Here is a 17,473-nt window from a genome sequence, read left to right as displayed (position 1 = left end):
GGGCAGGGGCGGGGGCAGGGGCGGGGGCAGGGCTCCCGGGCTGGCAGGGGTGCGAACCGCACCGCAGGGACCAGAGGCCTGTCCCCGGCGGCACTGATCTTCTAAATTCTTATTTTGCTTCTAAATTCTTCTATTTTGCTTCTAAATTTGCTTCTAAATTCTGGGGGCACTATACAAAGTAGAAGGAGCCAGGAGACCCGAATCCGAGGCCTGGCTGGGACACTGCATGCTGTTTCCCCGTCGGGGAGACGGTGCTGGACTGGGTGTGTCCAACACGGATGCCCCACAGGCCAGGGGTACGAGTGGTGGTGGAATCAGAGTCCCACCCTCCAGGGGGAAACGCAGACACTTTTGGCACAGCTGCCCTGACCTGGAGCTGGCCAAGAGGCTCTTTGCGGCCAGCTAATGGCCCCCAGAGATGTCCATGTCCTAATCCCCTAAACCTTGAATATGTCACCTCACACGGCAAAAGGGATTTTGCAGATGAGGTTAAGGATCTTGAGATGGGGAATTATCCTGGATGACCCAGGTTGGCCCCAAACGCAGTCACAGTGTCCTTATAAGAGTGAGGCTGAGGGAGATTTGACCACCAAGGAGAAAACCGGACATGTGACAATGGAGTTCGGGATGGAAGCAGTGTAAGGAAGGGGCCAAGGAATGCAGGCGTCGCCAGAGGCTGGACAAGGCAAGGCTCTGCCCTGGAGCCTCCAGAAGAAGCGGGCCCTGCACCACCTACATTTAGCTCCTTAAGACTCAATGCAGACTCCTGGCCTCCAGAACCGCAGGAGAAGAGATCTGTGTTGTTTTCAGTCATTGAATTTGGGGTCACTTATTACAGCAGCCACAGGAAACTCATACACTCTTCTTCACGTTTCCCTCCTGAACGGACTTTGGCACAAGATTTTGTGCTGAAGGTTTTCACTAAAGAAAACTGGCTGGGGATTGACACAGACACACTACCATATAGAAAATCGATAATTACTGAGAACCTACTGTGTAGCACAGGGAACTCTACTCAGTACTCTGTAATGGCCTATATGGGAGAAGAATCTAAACCAAGAGCGGACATGTGTATGTGTATAACTGATTCACTTTGCTGTACACCTGAAAGTAACACAACATTGTATTATAAATCAACTATACCCCAATAAAAATTTTTTTTAATTAAAAAAAAAAAGAAAACTGGATGTGAACCGGGCTCTCCCACAGGCTAAACTCCCGTGTTCGCAGTTGGGGGGGGGTGCCCATGACCGGTGGTTCAGATGACCCCTCAGCTGCATGCATGACCAACAACGCAGACTCTAACCGTTCTTCACGCGGCTCCGTGTGGCTGGCGGAAGCTGTCCTCGGTGGGCGGCGGACTTTCCTTTTGACATTTGGCTCTGCCCCAAGCTCGTCCCACTCCCTCAATTCCTGGACCCCCTATGGGTCTTCCCAGGTAAGCCAAGCGTTAACTCTGCTTTCCCTGTGTGGGCCGCGGACAGATTGCCCCCCCTCCCAGCAGCCGGGTCCCAGCGCAGGCGAGTTCTCAAAGCCCCTATTGAGTGCTGGAGCTTGACCCAGTGGCCTTGCTGGGGAACTCTGAGTCACAGGACTTGGAAAGAGCCTACGGATTCTTTCCCAGAGCCAGGACACAGGCCCGGAGGGATTCAAAAGCCACTTTTGCTCCAACTTGGCCTTTGTGCATGAGGCTTCCGAGTCTGCCCGGGACTCGAGGAGAATGCACCCCACCTGACCACTGTTGTCGGCCAGCATCAGTCTGTCTGGGGCCTCTCAGGATGCAGGACTCCGGTCCTGCCTGAGCTAAAGGACAGGGTGAATGCAGCGAGCAGGGCTGCTGGACGCAGAAGGCTCGTTCTCAGGCCGAAAGGGCCCAGGGATCAGCTGGCTACATGTGGGGAAACCGAGGTCCCCAGAGGGGCTGCCCTTGGCCAAGGTCACAGACGGGGTCAGTGGCAAAACCGGTGCCCTTCACAGTGTGGTTAATGTTAAGGCATTTGTCTTTCCATCCTCACAGACCGTAAGTCCATGAGGGCAGGATAGGGGCTGCCAGCTGCCCGCTAGGTCCCTAATGCAGAGCACGTGGAAGGCGCTCAAAAAACAATTTTTGAATAAATGAACCAATTCCAGACTCTCTGCCTGGGGCTAGTCCTAGGACAGCCCGCGAAGGTCACTCACGGATGGACCTGAACAGACCTGAGTGTCAAACCAGCTAGCCTCAACCCCACTGGGCAAGTGATAACCTCTCAGAGCCTCAGTTTCTTCATCTGTAAAATGGGAAGGACAATAGCTCTGCCTCCTGGGGTGCCCATGAGGATTCAACAGTGAACATACGTCAAAAGCCTGGTACCATGATGCCCGGCTCAGAGCAGGTGCTGGACCTGTGCGGATGGGGAGAAGAAGGAAGTTACTGAGAATGTCAGGGTGCATCCCCAGCCTCAGGAGCCCGTGGTCCAGAGGGAGACAATAGAAACCTTTGCATGCCTTCGACAGGGCACAGTGTGGGCGGCGGCCCCATAGACGCCAGAGTGAGATCCGGGGGCATTCACACATGGAAGGGTCCGCCCTCACGTGCCTGGGAAAGAAAAGAGGCTTCACGGAGGCGGCCACGTGAAGACTGAGCCTTGAAGGACAGGAAAGCTTCCGACGGGCCACCCGAGGGAGAACGCGAGAGCCCACGGGTGGTTCCAGAGCAGGAAGCGGTCTGGGGCGGGAGGAGCAGCGACGCCGCTGGGCCTGGGTCTGGATGCTGAGTGTCTACCGGGACCTCAGAACAGGAGCTTTTTCAGAAATGGGGTCTTTGCAGATGTGACCACGTTAGGATGGGTCCGCGCTAGATTAGGGTGGGCCCTGAATCCAATGACTGGAGTCTCATGAGAGCAAGGACGGTGGCGGGGTGGGGGTCCCGAACACAGGCCCTGGGGGAGGAAGGCCATGACGCAGCTGCAGGACAAGGAAGCCCAGGACGGCCGGAAGCCACGGAAGCCGGACGAGGCACGGAGGGATGCTTCCCAGAGCCTCCGAGGGACCGCGGTTCGGGCACCGCGTCTCACACGTCTGCCCCGGACTGTGCAGAACGAATTCTGCCGTCTTGAGCCCCCAGCTGTGGGGTTGTTCATGCAGCCCTAGGAAACTGGTGCAGCGCCCAGCCCACGGGCCGCCGGCTCTCACGTGAACCAGGTCGGAGCAGGAACGGGATGGTTGGGTCCGCGGCGAGGGGACGCAGCCCTGGGAGCCCTGGCCAAGCAGCTGTGAGCAGGGCGGAGGCCCGGAGACCCCTGAACTGCGGGGGATGGAGGACAGCAGGAAGGCCGCCGTGTCCCCACTCCCACCGCCCACCCATCAATGGGGCCCTTCACGAGCGGCCCGCTGGCCCCGCTCCAGCACCCTGCCCTTCCACCTCCGCAGCCCGTGCTTCCTGCCCGACGCTGCCCGGGGAAGCAAGGCTGGCCTCCGGCCAGACCCAGTGGGACCACACTTCAGCGTCCCTCCTGTCCCAGGCCAGGAGGGTGACAAGGACATCAGCCTGTCATCACTATCGTCACCAGCCTGCCTGGGTGCCTTGAGGGTCTAGAGGGGCCTGGTGGGGAAAAGTGAATGAGGCTGGGGTCAGGCCCCGGGCAGGCAGTGTAGTGGGCCCCAGGCCTCAGTTTCCTCCCCTGTGGAATGGGCAGAATTCCTCTGTCGGGGTTTGCCGGGATCAGAAAAGGCAGCACAGACCCAGGGCATCCCGAGCCCCACACGAGGGATGTCTAGTTCTTTTGCCGCCATGTGCCTCGGTTTCTTTATTTGTAAAACCCAAGTGGAGGGGTCTGGATGATGGCTCCACGGTTCCCGAGGACACAAGCTCATGGCTCCAGAGGACACAAGCTCACACGCTACGGAGCCGACCTTCGCTGTCCAGAAAGCGGATGCCGGATGCTGAGAACCATGACGTCTCTGTTTGGGAAGAAACCTCCACCGTGAGATCCCCCATCCTGGCCACTCAGAGCACGTGGATCCTACTTGGGGCCTGGCCTCGCGTCCAGCAAAGGACACAAAAGCCCCTGTGTCTCACGCCCCGGGGAGAAGGCACAGGGGCGACCGTGGGCACCCAGCTCTGTGACCTCGGATGCCGAGCCGAGCCTTTCCGGGAGCCCCACGGCCCAGCGAGGAGTCGGCACCCCAATACTCAGCCCCCCAGGAGAGGCAGAGTGAACGCACCTTTCAAGCTCACACGTCGCATCTCGGAGCTGGGGGCCCTGGGGCTGGGCTGGGAGGTCCATGCCGGCACCCTCTGAGCCCCAGTGCCCCTCAAGTGACTGACAGCAGCTCCACTTTGACCGAGACAAGAGATTCAGCTCAAGTGACCAGGTTGCCCAAGAAAAAGACCTGCGCAAAGGCCAGTGTACGCGTCGGTTTCAGCAGCAGTGATGTCACAAGCTCAGGCAGAGGAAGGGAGAAAAGTCAACGGCCGTCGGCTCGGGGCCATGCGCCCTGGGCTCCACTGGTGCCTCACGACACTGGGGGCCCTGCTGTCCCCAGCTGGCGGGAGAGGAAACTAAAATAAATCCCAGGGTCTGCTCAGGAGTCACTCGGTGAAACAGATCCTGACACCCCTCTGCTCAAGGCCCCCTGATGGACACTCCTGCCTGCAGGACAAGGTCCCTTTGTTTTAGGCCCCCAGTGACCTGACCCTAACCGGCCTGAAGCCTCCTGGCTCCCACTGCTCGGCTTGTGATTCGGTCAAACACTGCTCCAGGAACTGCAGGACACAGACTCTCACCACCTGCCCCTGAGCCTCTGCAAACGCCAGTCCTTCTAGCCAGAACGCCTTCCCTTGCTTCGACATCCCATGAAGTCCGACTGGCTCCCAAACAATGCTTCCTCTGAGAAGCGCTCCCTGCTCACTCCCATGCCTCTCCTTGGGGGTGTCGGGGCTCCCACCCTCACCTGCCACCCCCAGGGGTGGACCCCCGAGGGCAGCACCTGGCACACAGTAGGTGCTCAGCACATGCTTGCTGAATGGTGATGGGTGTCACTGCAGGACAATCCACATCTGTGTGCCTGACGAGCAGGAAAACACAGGGGAAAAGCCCGAGAGCTCAGGCTGGGCGGAAACCGGTGGTCACTCAGTCCCCCGATCTGAGAAGGAGTGTGCCTGAGAAGCCTTGCCAAGGGCGCTTCCAGAGCTGTTTGCATAATCCCAGGGATGGTGAGTTCACTCCCTCTCCAGGAAAGCTTAGTCCATAGCCATAGAGTTAAAATTGCAAAATCACTGTTCAATGGAGCGGCCCCTCTCAGCCCCACCCTGGCTCTCAGGGCACCCAGCAGAGACCCCTGTGTAGATCTGTGAGGCCAACAAGATTCCCTAAACTTCTCCCTTCCGAGATACAGAGAACCAGTTACTTTCTTTGGCTGTTCCTTCCTGCCCACTTTCATTCATTCATTCATTCATTCCCTGGGGGCTAGGGACCACAAGAGGTGTCTTCGCCCACATCATCTAATTTAAACCTTATCATGGCGACAAGCCCCATTTTACAGATGGACACACTGAGGCTTGTGGGGGTAGGTAGGTGTTGGAGCCACACCTGCCTCACCTGCTACTCCCATCTCACCCCCGCGCTCCACCCCATCCTCCCAGCATCTGCTGGCCTTTGTCCCGGTGAAAAAGCCCCCCCACCAGGCCCCTGGCCCCCTGTGCCTCCTCGTCTATAAGTGGAGCTCACACCCATCCCACCCAAGGGCTGAGAGGGTCCAGGAGATGGTGCCAGCAAGCCCAGTCCCACCTCCAGTGGCCACACCTGCGAGCGGGCCAGTCCTGGCTTCACTTACACCAACCCTCTTCCTCTGATGGGGTAGGAACCCACCCCATCCTCTGTGCCACCTTCAGAGAGATTAACCCACTCCTCCCTGGACAGGCAGCTCAGCAGAACCGGATTGAAACCCAGGCGCAGGACACCAGCACCCAGAGCTCAGCCACTGCACCGCGCTGCCACCAAACGGGGACAGAGGCCTAGGCCCAGGGAAGGGCAAACCCCCATCCCATCTGTTTCGGAGGAAGACAACAGCTCTTGCACCTGTCACTCACACGTGGCAAGTCTGTGACTTTCTAAACCCTGGTTCCCACCCCCGTACCCTCACTCTGAGGCTGCCTTCAAAAGCAAATGGAACTCAGGATGGGTTTGTTTAGGGAGGGGAAGGAGAGGAGCTCCTGGCAACCAGCCAGTCGCCCCCCTGGTGCCAGGACACCCAGGCTGGAGTGGCCCAGAGGGCAGGGGAGCGCTCCTGTCCTGCCCTGTCCTACTTCACTGCTGCTATGCTTTGCTGAGAGACCGAGGCGGCTGGGGGGAGGTGGGAAGGGGGAGAGACAGAAGGGGAAAGAGAAGAGAAAGAGGGAAAGAAGGGAGACCCCACTTCAAGGGCTCAGCTGCAGCTCCGAGCTGATACCCTCTCTGACGGCTGGGTGGTGGTGGGGTGACGCTGGGAGAGCATTTAGGAGTCCTGCTCGTTGGCCCCATGAGGCCCCGGCACCTCTGAATCCCTCCCCGCTCTGCAGCCCTGCCTCACCCCTGCCATATGACAGGCCATCAGTGCAGTGACACCCCCGGGTGGGCGGGGGACGGGAGACGGACCAGAGCAAAACCCAAAGCTGTCTCGCCGAGGGCTCTGCCGAGGCAGCCTGGCTTAGTGGAAAGGGAGAGAGCTTTAGAGCCAGACTGCCTGGGTTTGAATCCCAGCCCTGCCACCTGCTGGCTGTGGGGTCTGGGCTCCCACCTCTCTGAGTCTGGAGCACTCTGTCCATCCGACAGGAGATCCCCGAGGGAGGCACCCCACCCAAGGTCGGTGTGAGCCTCTGACAACAAGTGGCACACAGTGGGCCCCTGGCAAAAGTCAGTCCTGTCCCCTCCCACAGGATGTGTGGTGCACACCTATGTCAAGAGCACAGCCCCTCAAACAACAAGCACTTAAGCCGAATGATGCTTTCAGTCTCCTTGACCTTTGAAGACAATTGTCCCATCCTGGGAGGAGAAGGGGGTTCTGCTCCCACTTCTCAGATAGGGAGGCTCTGGGGGGGGGGGGAATTCACCTGCAAGTAGCAGACCAGGACCGGGCACCTGTGGGGAGAGGGCTGACTCCCCTGGCCCCTGGCAGTGGGCTCCCTTGTGACTGTTGGGATTCCTAGGCAGGAATCCAGGAATCAACCTGAGACTGAGTTATTAACGACCCTGTCCCTCCTTCGTGGGCTGGGGCACACTGCCTCCTCAAAGGTGCCTCCCCAGCTCCTCCCAGCCACCCTGATATTCTGCCCTCCTCATCTGCCCTCAGCTCCAGAGCCATGCGTGTGGGAGTCTGAACCTGCCTCCTCAAAGTCAAGAGCTACCTCTTACTTAATCCCTTGGGTTAACGGTGCATCACTGAGCAATTTCACACTGCGCCCCATCAGAAGGCCCACAGGCTACATTTCACTCAAGCCCAGGGTCCAAAAAAGCTATGATTCTCCTGGACAGTCAGCTTGCTTTATCTATGGACCCCAGGATGTTGTAACCAATCCTGTTACCCTTTTTGCTTTAGTTGCTAGGATGCTCATCTTACATTTGGTTTTTGTTCTTTTCCTACCATTACGTGCCCTTTGTACTAATTCCCTCAACTATTTGCTATTTTCAAGTATAAATGCATATTTTAAGTAAGCCCCCTAAAGCCATTTGTGGAACTAGGCAGTTATGAATACGTAAATAATATTCAATATCATTGCAAACTGTGTAATGATGCAAAATTTACAAAGACTTTTCCTACATGTTACAACACCCAGCAAATGCACAGTTATAGGAACTAGAATTATCAGAACATCGTGGAAGGAAAAGGTCGAGGGGGTCTCAAGGACGTGGCAGATTTCAAGGGCAACAGAGCCCTTGGCCGCAGGGTGGAGTGGGGGTAGCAGACAGGCTCAAGGCGGGCAGGGGCTGCTCGGTGCCCCACAAGCCTTGGTGCTCTGTGGAGGGCACTGGAGTTCCAGACTTCCTTTCAGCACCTCATTTGAAAGTCAAAACAGGTCCTCCTCTATCTGAATCCAAAGCACAAGTTCTCCAAGAAAAAATTCTCTTTGCAAAGCTTAACGGAGGACATGCAGACTGGGGAGGGCCCAGGGGCTGTGACTTTTGAGGGGCTGGACAAGCGGGAGTGGGGCGTCACAGCCTCTCCCAGGACATCCCCGCCCCCTCCCTGCATCTCCAACTTCCTTTCCCTGTTAGTCATTTGATGACCATCAGCGGTCCTCGAGGGCACAACTCCCAAGACCCTGGCAAAGCCGAGATGATCCAGACACGGGCTACCCTGGAGGAAGCCACCACGCAGCGGGGAGCTGGGCACATCACAGACACCGAGGCCGTGAGGCTGAGGAGGCAGGGGCAGGGCCGGCAGGAGACAGGAGTCAGGAACACACCGAGCCAGGTGCAGCCAGGCGGAGAGAGGGAGGGAGGGAGCACGTTCTGTCCAGAGGAAGAGCCTGTGCTAGGGCCCAGGACAGAGGAGGGTGTGACAGGGCACCGAACAGGGCAGCGGGGAGGCGGGCCGCTCCCTGGAACCGCAGCTTCATTCTGCAAGCGGCAGAGAGCCACACTTCAAGCAAATAAAGGACGCGGTCTGAATTACTCCCAGTCGTGTCCAGTTACGGAAAGGCCTGGCCTCGAGGGCTCGCCTCCCAGGGCCCCCTCGCCTCACTCCCCAGAGTGTCTCTGCATTGCCCACTGCCCTCTCGGCTCCACACGCCTTCCCTGCTGCCCGTTCGGACACCGCCCTCTGGCCACCCGCTCAGTGCCCATCACACCCGCTTCCTCGTCCCCATCGTCCTCTCTGCTCCTGAGGACAAGCGTCGGGTCACTTGTCTGGCCATCAAATCTCATATCCTCCGGTCAAGCAGCCTCTGGTCTGACCAGCCCACCGCTGGCCCAGCCCGTCTGATGGCAGGGGCGTGCTATGCCGCTCACAGCTCAGGGGACAATGGCCTGTTTCTTGGTGAAATCTCACCGGGAATGAGCCAAGTGGCCCCGACTGCTTTGTCATTTTCACCCAAGAGCAAAGGTCAACAGAGTCGCCCAAGTGAAAAGCACATAAGTCATGCTACTGCCCCACTGCCTCCTCTTGCACTTGGAATAAAATCGAGCACCTTCCACATGATGGAAACCCCCCTCACACCCTGGCTCACCCCGGACACTCACCCTGGCACTGCACATACACAGCATGCTCTCGCCACAGGGCCTTTGCCCTGGCAGTGCCCCCGCCTGGACAGTCTTGCCCCACATCCGCAGTGCTGGCTGCGCTTCATCTGGGTCTGACGGAATGGTCCAGAATCACACACCCCCTCCTTACCCCGCCCTGCTGGTCACCCGTCAGCTCCCTGACCTGCTCCTCAGTTTCTACGGCACTTATGTCCACGTGAAATTACCCGTTCACTGACTTGTCTGCCTCCTTGTTTTGCTTCCCCTGTTAGAACACGAGCTCCGTGAGAGCAGGGACTTTGTTCTGTTCACCATTATGTAAGAACAGTAAGGACGGGGCGCTTCCTTTAAGTGAATGCGCGAACGGAGTGCACGGGGGTGACCGGACGGCACAAGCAGACTGGTGCCCGCATCACTCCACCCAATCCACCCCTGACCCTTTCCAACCTTCCATGCGCAAGTGACAGTGACACGGGGGCCCCACCTCCATGGTGTTCAGAGTAACTCTGGCCAACATCATCAAAGAGTCACACGCTCTGCCTTTCCTTCCAGAAACAGCGGCTCACCCAAACACGTGGATGTGTTTGCGTTTCTAAATCCCCCACGAGCAGCCAGTCTGGCATACGTCAGCTGTCTCTCCAGCCATCTGGCAGCAGACTCAGAAAGCTGCGTCCTCTAAATAAACTGTCAAATGTGAGTCTTCCCAGCAGGTAATAACACACACCTCAGGTGGAGGTGGAAAGCCTGGGCTTTTCCGTGTTCATTGTTTCCAGACATCAGTAAAAAGCCTTCTCTTCTGTGGGGATCAGTGTCCATCCCTAAACCCTCAGCTCAGATGGCAGAGGGTGTGCGATCACCTGTGCTCTGCACCGAGCTGACCCAGAGGGAATCAAGAAAGTGAGGCTTTCCTCAAGCCTCCACTATATGGAAAGAAGGGATCGCTGAAGTTGAGTTTTCTAAAACCTCCAGCATAAACCTCTCTAATTATTGCTTTAATTCTATCCAATGTGGTGGAAATCTATTTTTAAGTGATGCATATCTTTCCCTTTCTTTTTTAGAAGAGTACACTGAGTATCATTCAGTATCTGACACCACAAACCCAACCATCTGTGAGAACCAGGAAGACAGTATAAAGAAGAAGCAGGGTGGGAGTGCACATTAGGGAGGAGGGGGGGCCTGAAGCAAAGCAGAGAGCACAGGCCCTGCCCAATGTCAGCTGCACAAGCTGACATGCGGTAATGAAGGACCAGTGCTACCAAACACTTGACTTACCAGTCTCCTGATTTCTCAAGAGAAGCCAGAATTCCAAATTTTTATGTTAAAGTTCATGCTTTTTAAAAGCTGGAAAATGCCGCACTAGCTGGATAGGACAAGTCAGAGGGTCCAGTTTGGTCCTTAAGCAACAAAACTCAAACCCAGCTCAATTCCTAACTAGAAGGACTGAACCCTCCACACTAGCAGCCGGATAAAGGAGGAGGCAGGCCCATTTCCAGGCATAATACTATTTACCTCCAGTCTACAAACAATGACTAGCACTCAATCAGAAGTTACAAGACACGTTTTTCTTTTTTTTTTTAAATAGAAACAATCCAAATGGTGAATGGAAAAGCACAAACTGTGGTCTCTCAGTACAATGGAACATTGTTCAGAAATGAAAAGGAAAAAACAACGGATACATACTATAGCACGGATGCATCTCAAATGCGCTGTATTAAGTGAGAGAAGCCAGACAGACTCAAAGGCTACACGGCATAGATTCCACTTACACGACATCTGGAAAAGGCAAAACTACAGACAAAAACCAAGTCAGTAGTTGTGTGCCTGGTTGTGTCTGGCACACAGTAGGTGCTCCATACCTACTTGCTGAAGACGTGGCTGGTCTCCCAGCTTCTGTATTTGGAGTCATTGGATGTTTATGCCAACCTAGCCTCCTGAACTTTGTACAGACAGAAAATTCCAAGTAACTGAAGCCCAAGGCCCTACAACATCAAAGACTTGGGCAGGGACAGAAGGGTTAACTCCCCGTAGGGGCTGAAGCAGGAGAGAATCCACAGGGCAGTCAACAGAGTCATGCTGGATGGCCATGACCTTTCATCCTGCGCACCACCACCACCTGCATCAATTACCCCAGACGGGCAAGCCGCGTGCAGCCGTGCGTGTTGGTGAACTTAGAAATAATGACCTGTGCCCCCTCCCCTCCCCGAGTCCAGAGGGCTGAGGCTCCCGCAAGACCGCTCGTGCCGGGCTGGTGGGTGGATGCGAGACACACACCAGGTGTGCCGGAGAACCCCTCCTCCTCCACCTGGGCCTCCCCCCGCCCCCGGAGCTTGTCTGAACCGCCGTGTGAATCCCACCTGTGTCATTTACAGACTCCGGAAGCCCCGTCCTGAAGGTGAAAGGGCTCTCGTGCACCCATGGGAGCAGCTCCGTGGAGCGCCCACCTGAGGCACCCGAGCCTGGAACAAAGTGTTGGGGGCTTTCTGCTCACCCACATTCCTGTCACAGTGTACAAGAAGTGGGGAGGCCCCGGGCTCTCAAAGGAGGGTCCTGTCCACCCAGTGGTATGGGGGTGTCACATCACGCCCGCCCTGAGGGCCAGGCCGTCTTGGACTCAGGAGTGTGGACTAGGTAGCAGACTCCAATCCTGCCTCCCCTGCCCACCGGCTAGGTAGCCTGGGGCAAGTGGCTCAGCGTCTCTGTGCCTCAGTTTCTCCAGCAGAAGATGGAGAGAATCCTGGCGAAGGTCTTAGGAGAGAGGGGAGCAGAGTGAGGGAGCATTAACCGTCAGCGGCTACCAGCAGGTGCATTTCAGGCCCAGGTAAACTGTGCTCCGGCCCAATTGTCATCGGAGAACATGGCTTGGGGCCCGGGGGGTATCAGTTTGCCGGAGCTGCCGTAACAAAGTACCACAGACCAGGTGGCTCCCACAACAGGAATTGATTCTCTCGATTCTGGAGTCTGAAAGCCCAAGGTCAAGGTGTGGGTAGGAACGATTCCCTCGGGCCTCTCGCCCTGGCCTGGAGATGACCACCCTCCCCCCAGGTCCTCACATGGAATTCCCTCTGTGTGTGTCTGTGTCCTGATCTCCTCGACCAGTCATACTGGATCGGGGCCCACCCTAGTGACAAATTTTACCTCAATCGCCCCGTAAAGGCCCTCACTTCAAATACAGTCACATTCTGAGGTGCCAGGGGTTAGGGCTTCAGCATGGATTTGGGGGGAAGCACTTCAGCCCATACACCCGGGCACTTGCTCAGCGTTTAATCGGCTGTTCCTGGGGCCCCCACCGGGTTCTCGAGTTTCTGCATGTTTGTTTAATCCACTGAGCCCTGGGAGGTGGGCAGGGGGACGGTCCCATGACTGGGAGCCCCTTCTCGCCTTCAGAACGTGCACCCGGGGACCTGGAAGGGACACGGGAGAAACCCACATTTCACTGCCTCCCAGCCGGTTTAAGACAAGGGGGAGACTTAGGTCCCCGAAGTCCTAACCTTCAGCCCTGGAAGAACAGGACAGAAGAAGCCATGATCCCTACAGTGTGTCGGGGAGACAGACAGACCCCAGGAGGCACCCCCTGCTTACGCAGAAGAGGAAGGGCTGGTGCAGAGGGCGCTGGAGGCCAGGGCTGCACTCAGGCTGGGGGCAAAAGTGCTGGGTGATGCCAGGCCTCGTGGACACACAGACACCATGCTGCGTGCAGCTGCGCCTACCCCAATAGTGGTCGCCACCCAGGCCTGGAGGAGACATGCCACACGTGAGCACGCCCAGCCTCCGTGCACGCTGGTCCCCCAGCACCCGCAGGGGCCGCCTCCTGCCCCAGCCCGCTCCCCGCCAGTGCCTTATCCATCCATCTAGTCTCAGCTCAAGGCCCCCAGGCCGGGTCCCTCCTCCGGGCTCCCCCATCCCACATGCATCCGTCACTCCTGGTGTTACTACTGCCACAGGCAGCTCTGACACTGCTGAGCCCGCGGCCCACAGCACGGCACCAGGCACATCGCAGGTGTGCTAATATTTATTGAACGAGCAAGCTGTTGATCTGTAAACACTGTTTTCTCAGGGCACCGGAGACCCCTGAAGCTTTGCTCTGGTGCCCTTAAGGGTCTCTGGTGCCGTGACTGCTCGGGGAGAGAGACAAGGACTCTCTGTGAAGCCCCCTGAGCCGGGGGTCTCCCGTGAAGGGCTGGTGGGAGTCTGTCTGCTTCGGAAGGAGCCAGTGCCAGTGATGGAAATGGACGCCTGAAGAGACCCCAGTTCCCTCATTCAAAAGCTCCAGAGCCTGAGGGGTCGCCCGCCTCTGGGGTTTCACCTCCCTTCCACACGAGGCGGATGCCCCTCGTACCCAGCTGTGTGTCCTGCACAGGGAACTGGGGCTGGGACTTCCCGTACCACGTCCAGAACGGCCGGGAACTATTCAGGACACTGCTCAGAAGCCACAGATGGGACCCACGGGAGTAGAGGGCAGAAGAAGCTGACGCACGTACGGGAGATGAGGAGCCAAGGGCCTCCAGAGGTGAGAGAGAGTCCTCATCGCTAGGAGAAAGAAAGGCTTCCTGGAAGAGGTGGCATTTGGGCTGCACCTATACAAGTTACCGTGAGGGCTTCCCTGGTGGCACAGTGGTTGAGAGTCTGCCTGCCAATGCAGGGGACACGGGTTCGAGCCCTGGTCTGGGAAGATCCCACATGCCGCAGAGCAACTGGGCCCGTGAGCCACAATTACTGAGCCTGCGCGTCTGGAGCCTGTGCTCCGCAACAAGAGAGGCCGCGATAGTGAGAGGCCCGCGCACCGCGATGAAGAGTGGCCCCTGCTTGCCACAACTAGAGAAAGCCCTCGCACAGAAATGAAGACCCAACACAGCCATAAATAAATAAATAAATAATTCCCATTTTAAAACCACAATGAGACACCACAACATACCTAGAATGACTAAAAATTAAAAAAAAAAAAAAAGTTACCGTGAGAGATGTAGGGCAAGGATCCTCCTGGAAGGGAGGAGGATGTGAGCAAGGTGACAGGGTAGCAGAGAGGTGACATGCACCTCGGGGTCACCAGCCTCCTCACCTGGCTCCCTCCCGCAGCCCTGAGCCCTGTAGCTCGAGGTCCAGCCACGTCCCTCTCCTCCAGCAGCACCAGTGCCGGCCCGACCCAGGGAGTGCGCTGACCGGTGGTGAGGACTTACTGCTCCGACGGGTTCAGCTCATGCTGCGTGTCCGTGTGGCCAGACCCCAGGATGTGATCACGTGAATGAACACAGCAACGACCTGGGCATGCTTACAAATGGGAGACCGGCCTGCCCTGGGTCACACAGCCAGGGGCTGGCAGAGGCTGGCTTTGAGCCCGGGGTAGCTGGCTGGAAGCCCCCGACCATCTACAATGGGGGCAGGAGAGGAACAGGGTGAGCGGTGAGGCCCGAGCACAGCTACACACTGGCCTTCACGCCCATCCCTGTGCGGCACGGCAACGTCAATGTACAAGACCTCCGGGGCCCTGCGCCCTCTCCACTTAACATTTCCTAACGATTCGTCAGGACGCGTTAAGAAAATCCATAATTTTCTTAGGAAGGCTGGAGGAAGGAGTGTGTGAATACCGAGCCATGCCTCCCGTTCTGCTGCCCCATCCTGCATCAGTGCAGAGCCGTGGACGAGGCCAGCCTGCCTGGCCTCGCCGCTCACCGGGCGGGCTGGCTCGGCCACTGTCACCCCTGTCACTGCCCTGTGGCCACGTGAAGGAGTGAGACTCCAGGTGAAAAAGAGAAGGTGGCTGTGCAGCTGAAAGGACCACTCCTATGGGGAGAAGAGGGGCTCTGAGGGCTCCAGCCCCCACATGAGTTTCTGGCATCTTCCTGGACAGAATCCCAGCTGCTACCCAGGTGTGTCCCCTGCATGTCACTCCTGCATTCCCTGAGCGCCCGCTGGGGTGGACTCTGGGGTCTGGAGGAGGTGAACATGCTGCCATTCCTGCTTTCAAGAAGACGTCTTAGTCTGTTTGAGCTGCTACAACAAAAATTCCATCACTGTGTGGCTTAAACAACAATCATTTATTTCTCGCAGCTCCAGAGGCTGGAAGTCCACGATCAGGGTACCTGCAGACCCAGCCTCTGTTGAGGACCTGCTTCCTTCTCACTGTGTCCTCACATGGTGGAAGGGGCAAGCAAGCTCTCTGGGGTCTCTTTTGTAAGGGCACGAATCCCATTCACGAGGGCTCCATCCTCATGACCTAACCACCTCCCAAAGGCTCCACCTCCCAACATCATCACACTGGGGGTTGGGATTTCAACACACGAACTGGGAGGACACAAATGTTGGGTCTGTGGAAGAGGTCCAGGTCTCTGAGGAGTCAGAGACCTTTGGCTGGCCCAGGTGACGGGTGTGTGGACAGGTGTGTGGACTCATCACTGTGGACCAGGGAGAGGACCCAGCTTTGCGGGAGGGCCCGGGATGCCCCACAGAGGAGGCGATGCTGGAGTTTGCTGAACTGAGGAGGAAAAGCAGGGCCTTCCAGGCTAAGGGGACAGTGCGTCAAAGGCAGGCTTGTGGGGAACGACCAGGGGAACTTGGTGCCTAGGAGGGACTGAGCGGGGAGATGTCCTGAAAGCAGGGCAGGGCCCAGACTGGATCCCATAAGCACTGGGGAGCCACTGAAGGCCTTGGAGCAAAGGAGTGACACCGTCAGAGCCATCTTTGGCAACATCACCCGGGACAGTGTGAATGTTGGGGAGGCTGGAGAAGCAAAGCCAGTGGTGATGAGGCAGGAGATAGATGGGTCTCAGGCTGAGCAGCTGCCACTGGTCTCCTGCTGAATAAGGTACCAGCAGGAGCATTGGGCCCTGATTAGGTGAAAGACAAAGCCACCACAACTTCCCCATTCTTGTGGTCAAGGGGATTTCCCCGCCCCATGCATATGCAGAAGAGGTCCTCAGTCTAGGGGAAGGACCAAAGGAGGGAGGAGATGCCAGCCCATAATACGTCCTGCCAACCTCCCAGACTCATTCACGCTGGAATCCATCTTGGCTGAGATACGTGCGTGCACCCACCAGGAAGGACCCCGAGTCAGACCAAACGTGGGCATAAGCGAGATGACTGGCCAGAGACAACCCAGAAAACTGCCTCCATGTGAGCAACCTAAGCCGCCCCTATTGCACACAGCTCACTACGAGTTTGCCCCTGTGCTTTCCCACACAGGCTTTGCTTCTAATAAACTCTGTCTCTATTTCACAATCGTGGTTTCTTTGCTGAATTCCTTCTTCAAAGAAGACAAGGACCGAGGTCAGGGAATCCCTGGTAGGGGAACTAAGATTCCGCAAGCCGTGCAGTACAGCCAAAAAAAAAAAAAAAAAAAAAAAACCACACACAAGGACAAATACCGAGGTCCTTCTTCCAGCCATTCCATTGTAGAATCAGTGAGGCTACTGCAAACAGACAAAGCCATGCATGTGTCCAGAAAAGAGCTCTCTGGGGTCTCTTTGGTAAGGGTACTAATCCCATTCATGAGGGCTCCATCCTCGTGACCTAATCACCTCTCAGAGACTGCCCTTAGTGACCTCCAGCTTGGGCCAAAGGGGTCTTTCTGTCCCCAAGGCTCCCCTGCTCCTTCCTCTCCGTCTTACCCCAGCCATCCCCCTGCCAGGCACCCTCTCCCAACCTCCACTCCCCACCCGCCCCAGGGTCAGCTCCTCTGCCCTTCATCCTCAAGTACTCCTCTCTCCTGTGCTGTTCTCCTCCCTGAAAAAGGAGGGCTGTGTCCTCCTTTGCTGCCTTTGTATTCCCAGGGCCCAGCACACGGTAGGTGCTCCGCGATTTCCGAATGACTGAATGGGTGATATACGAGCATTCCACCCAGTTGGTGCCACGTGGTGTATTGATCTGAACCAACTGTGTTTACACCACTGCTCTCCCACATACTGGAGTTCAATCAGTGTGTCGGACATGGAATCCATCATCCGGGCACCTCATCTGCTTGAGAGAAATTAACCATCCCGTCCTCCCCCAGTCTGGGTGCTGCACACAGTAGGGATCCACAATTACAGGGTGGCCTGGCGGCCGCAGCACCCTAAAAAACCACACTGAGGCCCCTCAGGCCCCAGCAGGCCTCCCCCTGGCTGCACAAGCCATTCACGAGGCTTGGGGAGGTCGGCCGCCCCGGAGCCCAGCTGTGCCCAGACACTTACTACTCAGCAGGCTCCGGCTCAGCCCAGAGGCCTGGAGATCCACGGGGACACCTGGCGCCGATGCTGGAGCCTCGTGATGTCCAATTACGCAGAACCCGCGTCATGATGCAGAGA

At 57.1% G+C, this 17,473-nt stretch overlaps 1 protein-coding gene across 3 annotated transcripts in view; it reads right to left on the bottom strand.

The window, feature by feature from the left end:
- SORCS2 (sortilin related VPS10 domain containing receptor 2) overlaps positions 1–17,473 on the bottom strand; it is a 506,781-nt gene that overhangs the window by 381,804 nt on the left and 107,504 nt on the right. The window contains exon 1 of one of the 3 annotated variants that reach the window (XM_059923655.1): positions 9,198–9,265. The exons of the other annotated variants lie outside the window; for them this stretch is intronic. Coding sequence (XP_059779638.1) covers positions 9,198–9,221 — 24 coding nt within the window. The 5' untranslated portion in view covers positions 9,222–9,265. Of the gene's footprint in view, positions 1–9,197; positions 9,266–17,473 lie in introns of those variants that run through there. 3 annotated transcript variants of the gene reach the window in all.

Source organism: Balaenoptera ricei, chromosome 5 (assembly GCF_028023285.1).
Source record: "Balaenoptera ricei isolate mBalRic1 chromosome 5, mBalRic1.hap2, whole genome shotgun sequence".
NCBI lineage: Eukaryota > Metazoa > Chordata > Mammalia > Artiodactyla > Balaenopteridae > Balaenoptera > Balaenoptera ricei.
Note: the sequence above shows the minus strand (reverse complement) of the source record. Positions and strands in the feature narration are given on the sequence as shown.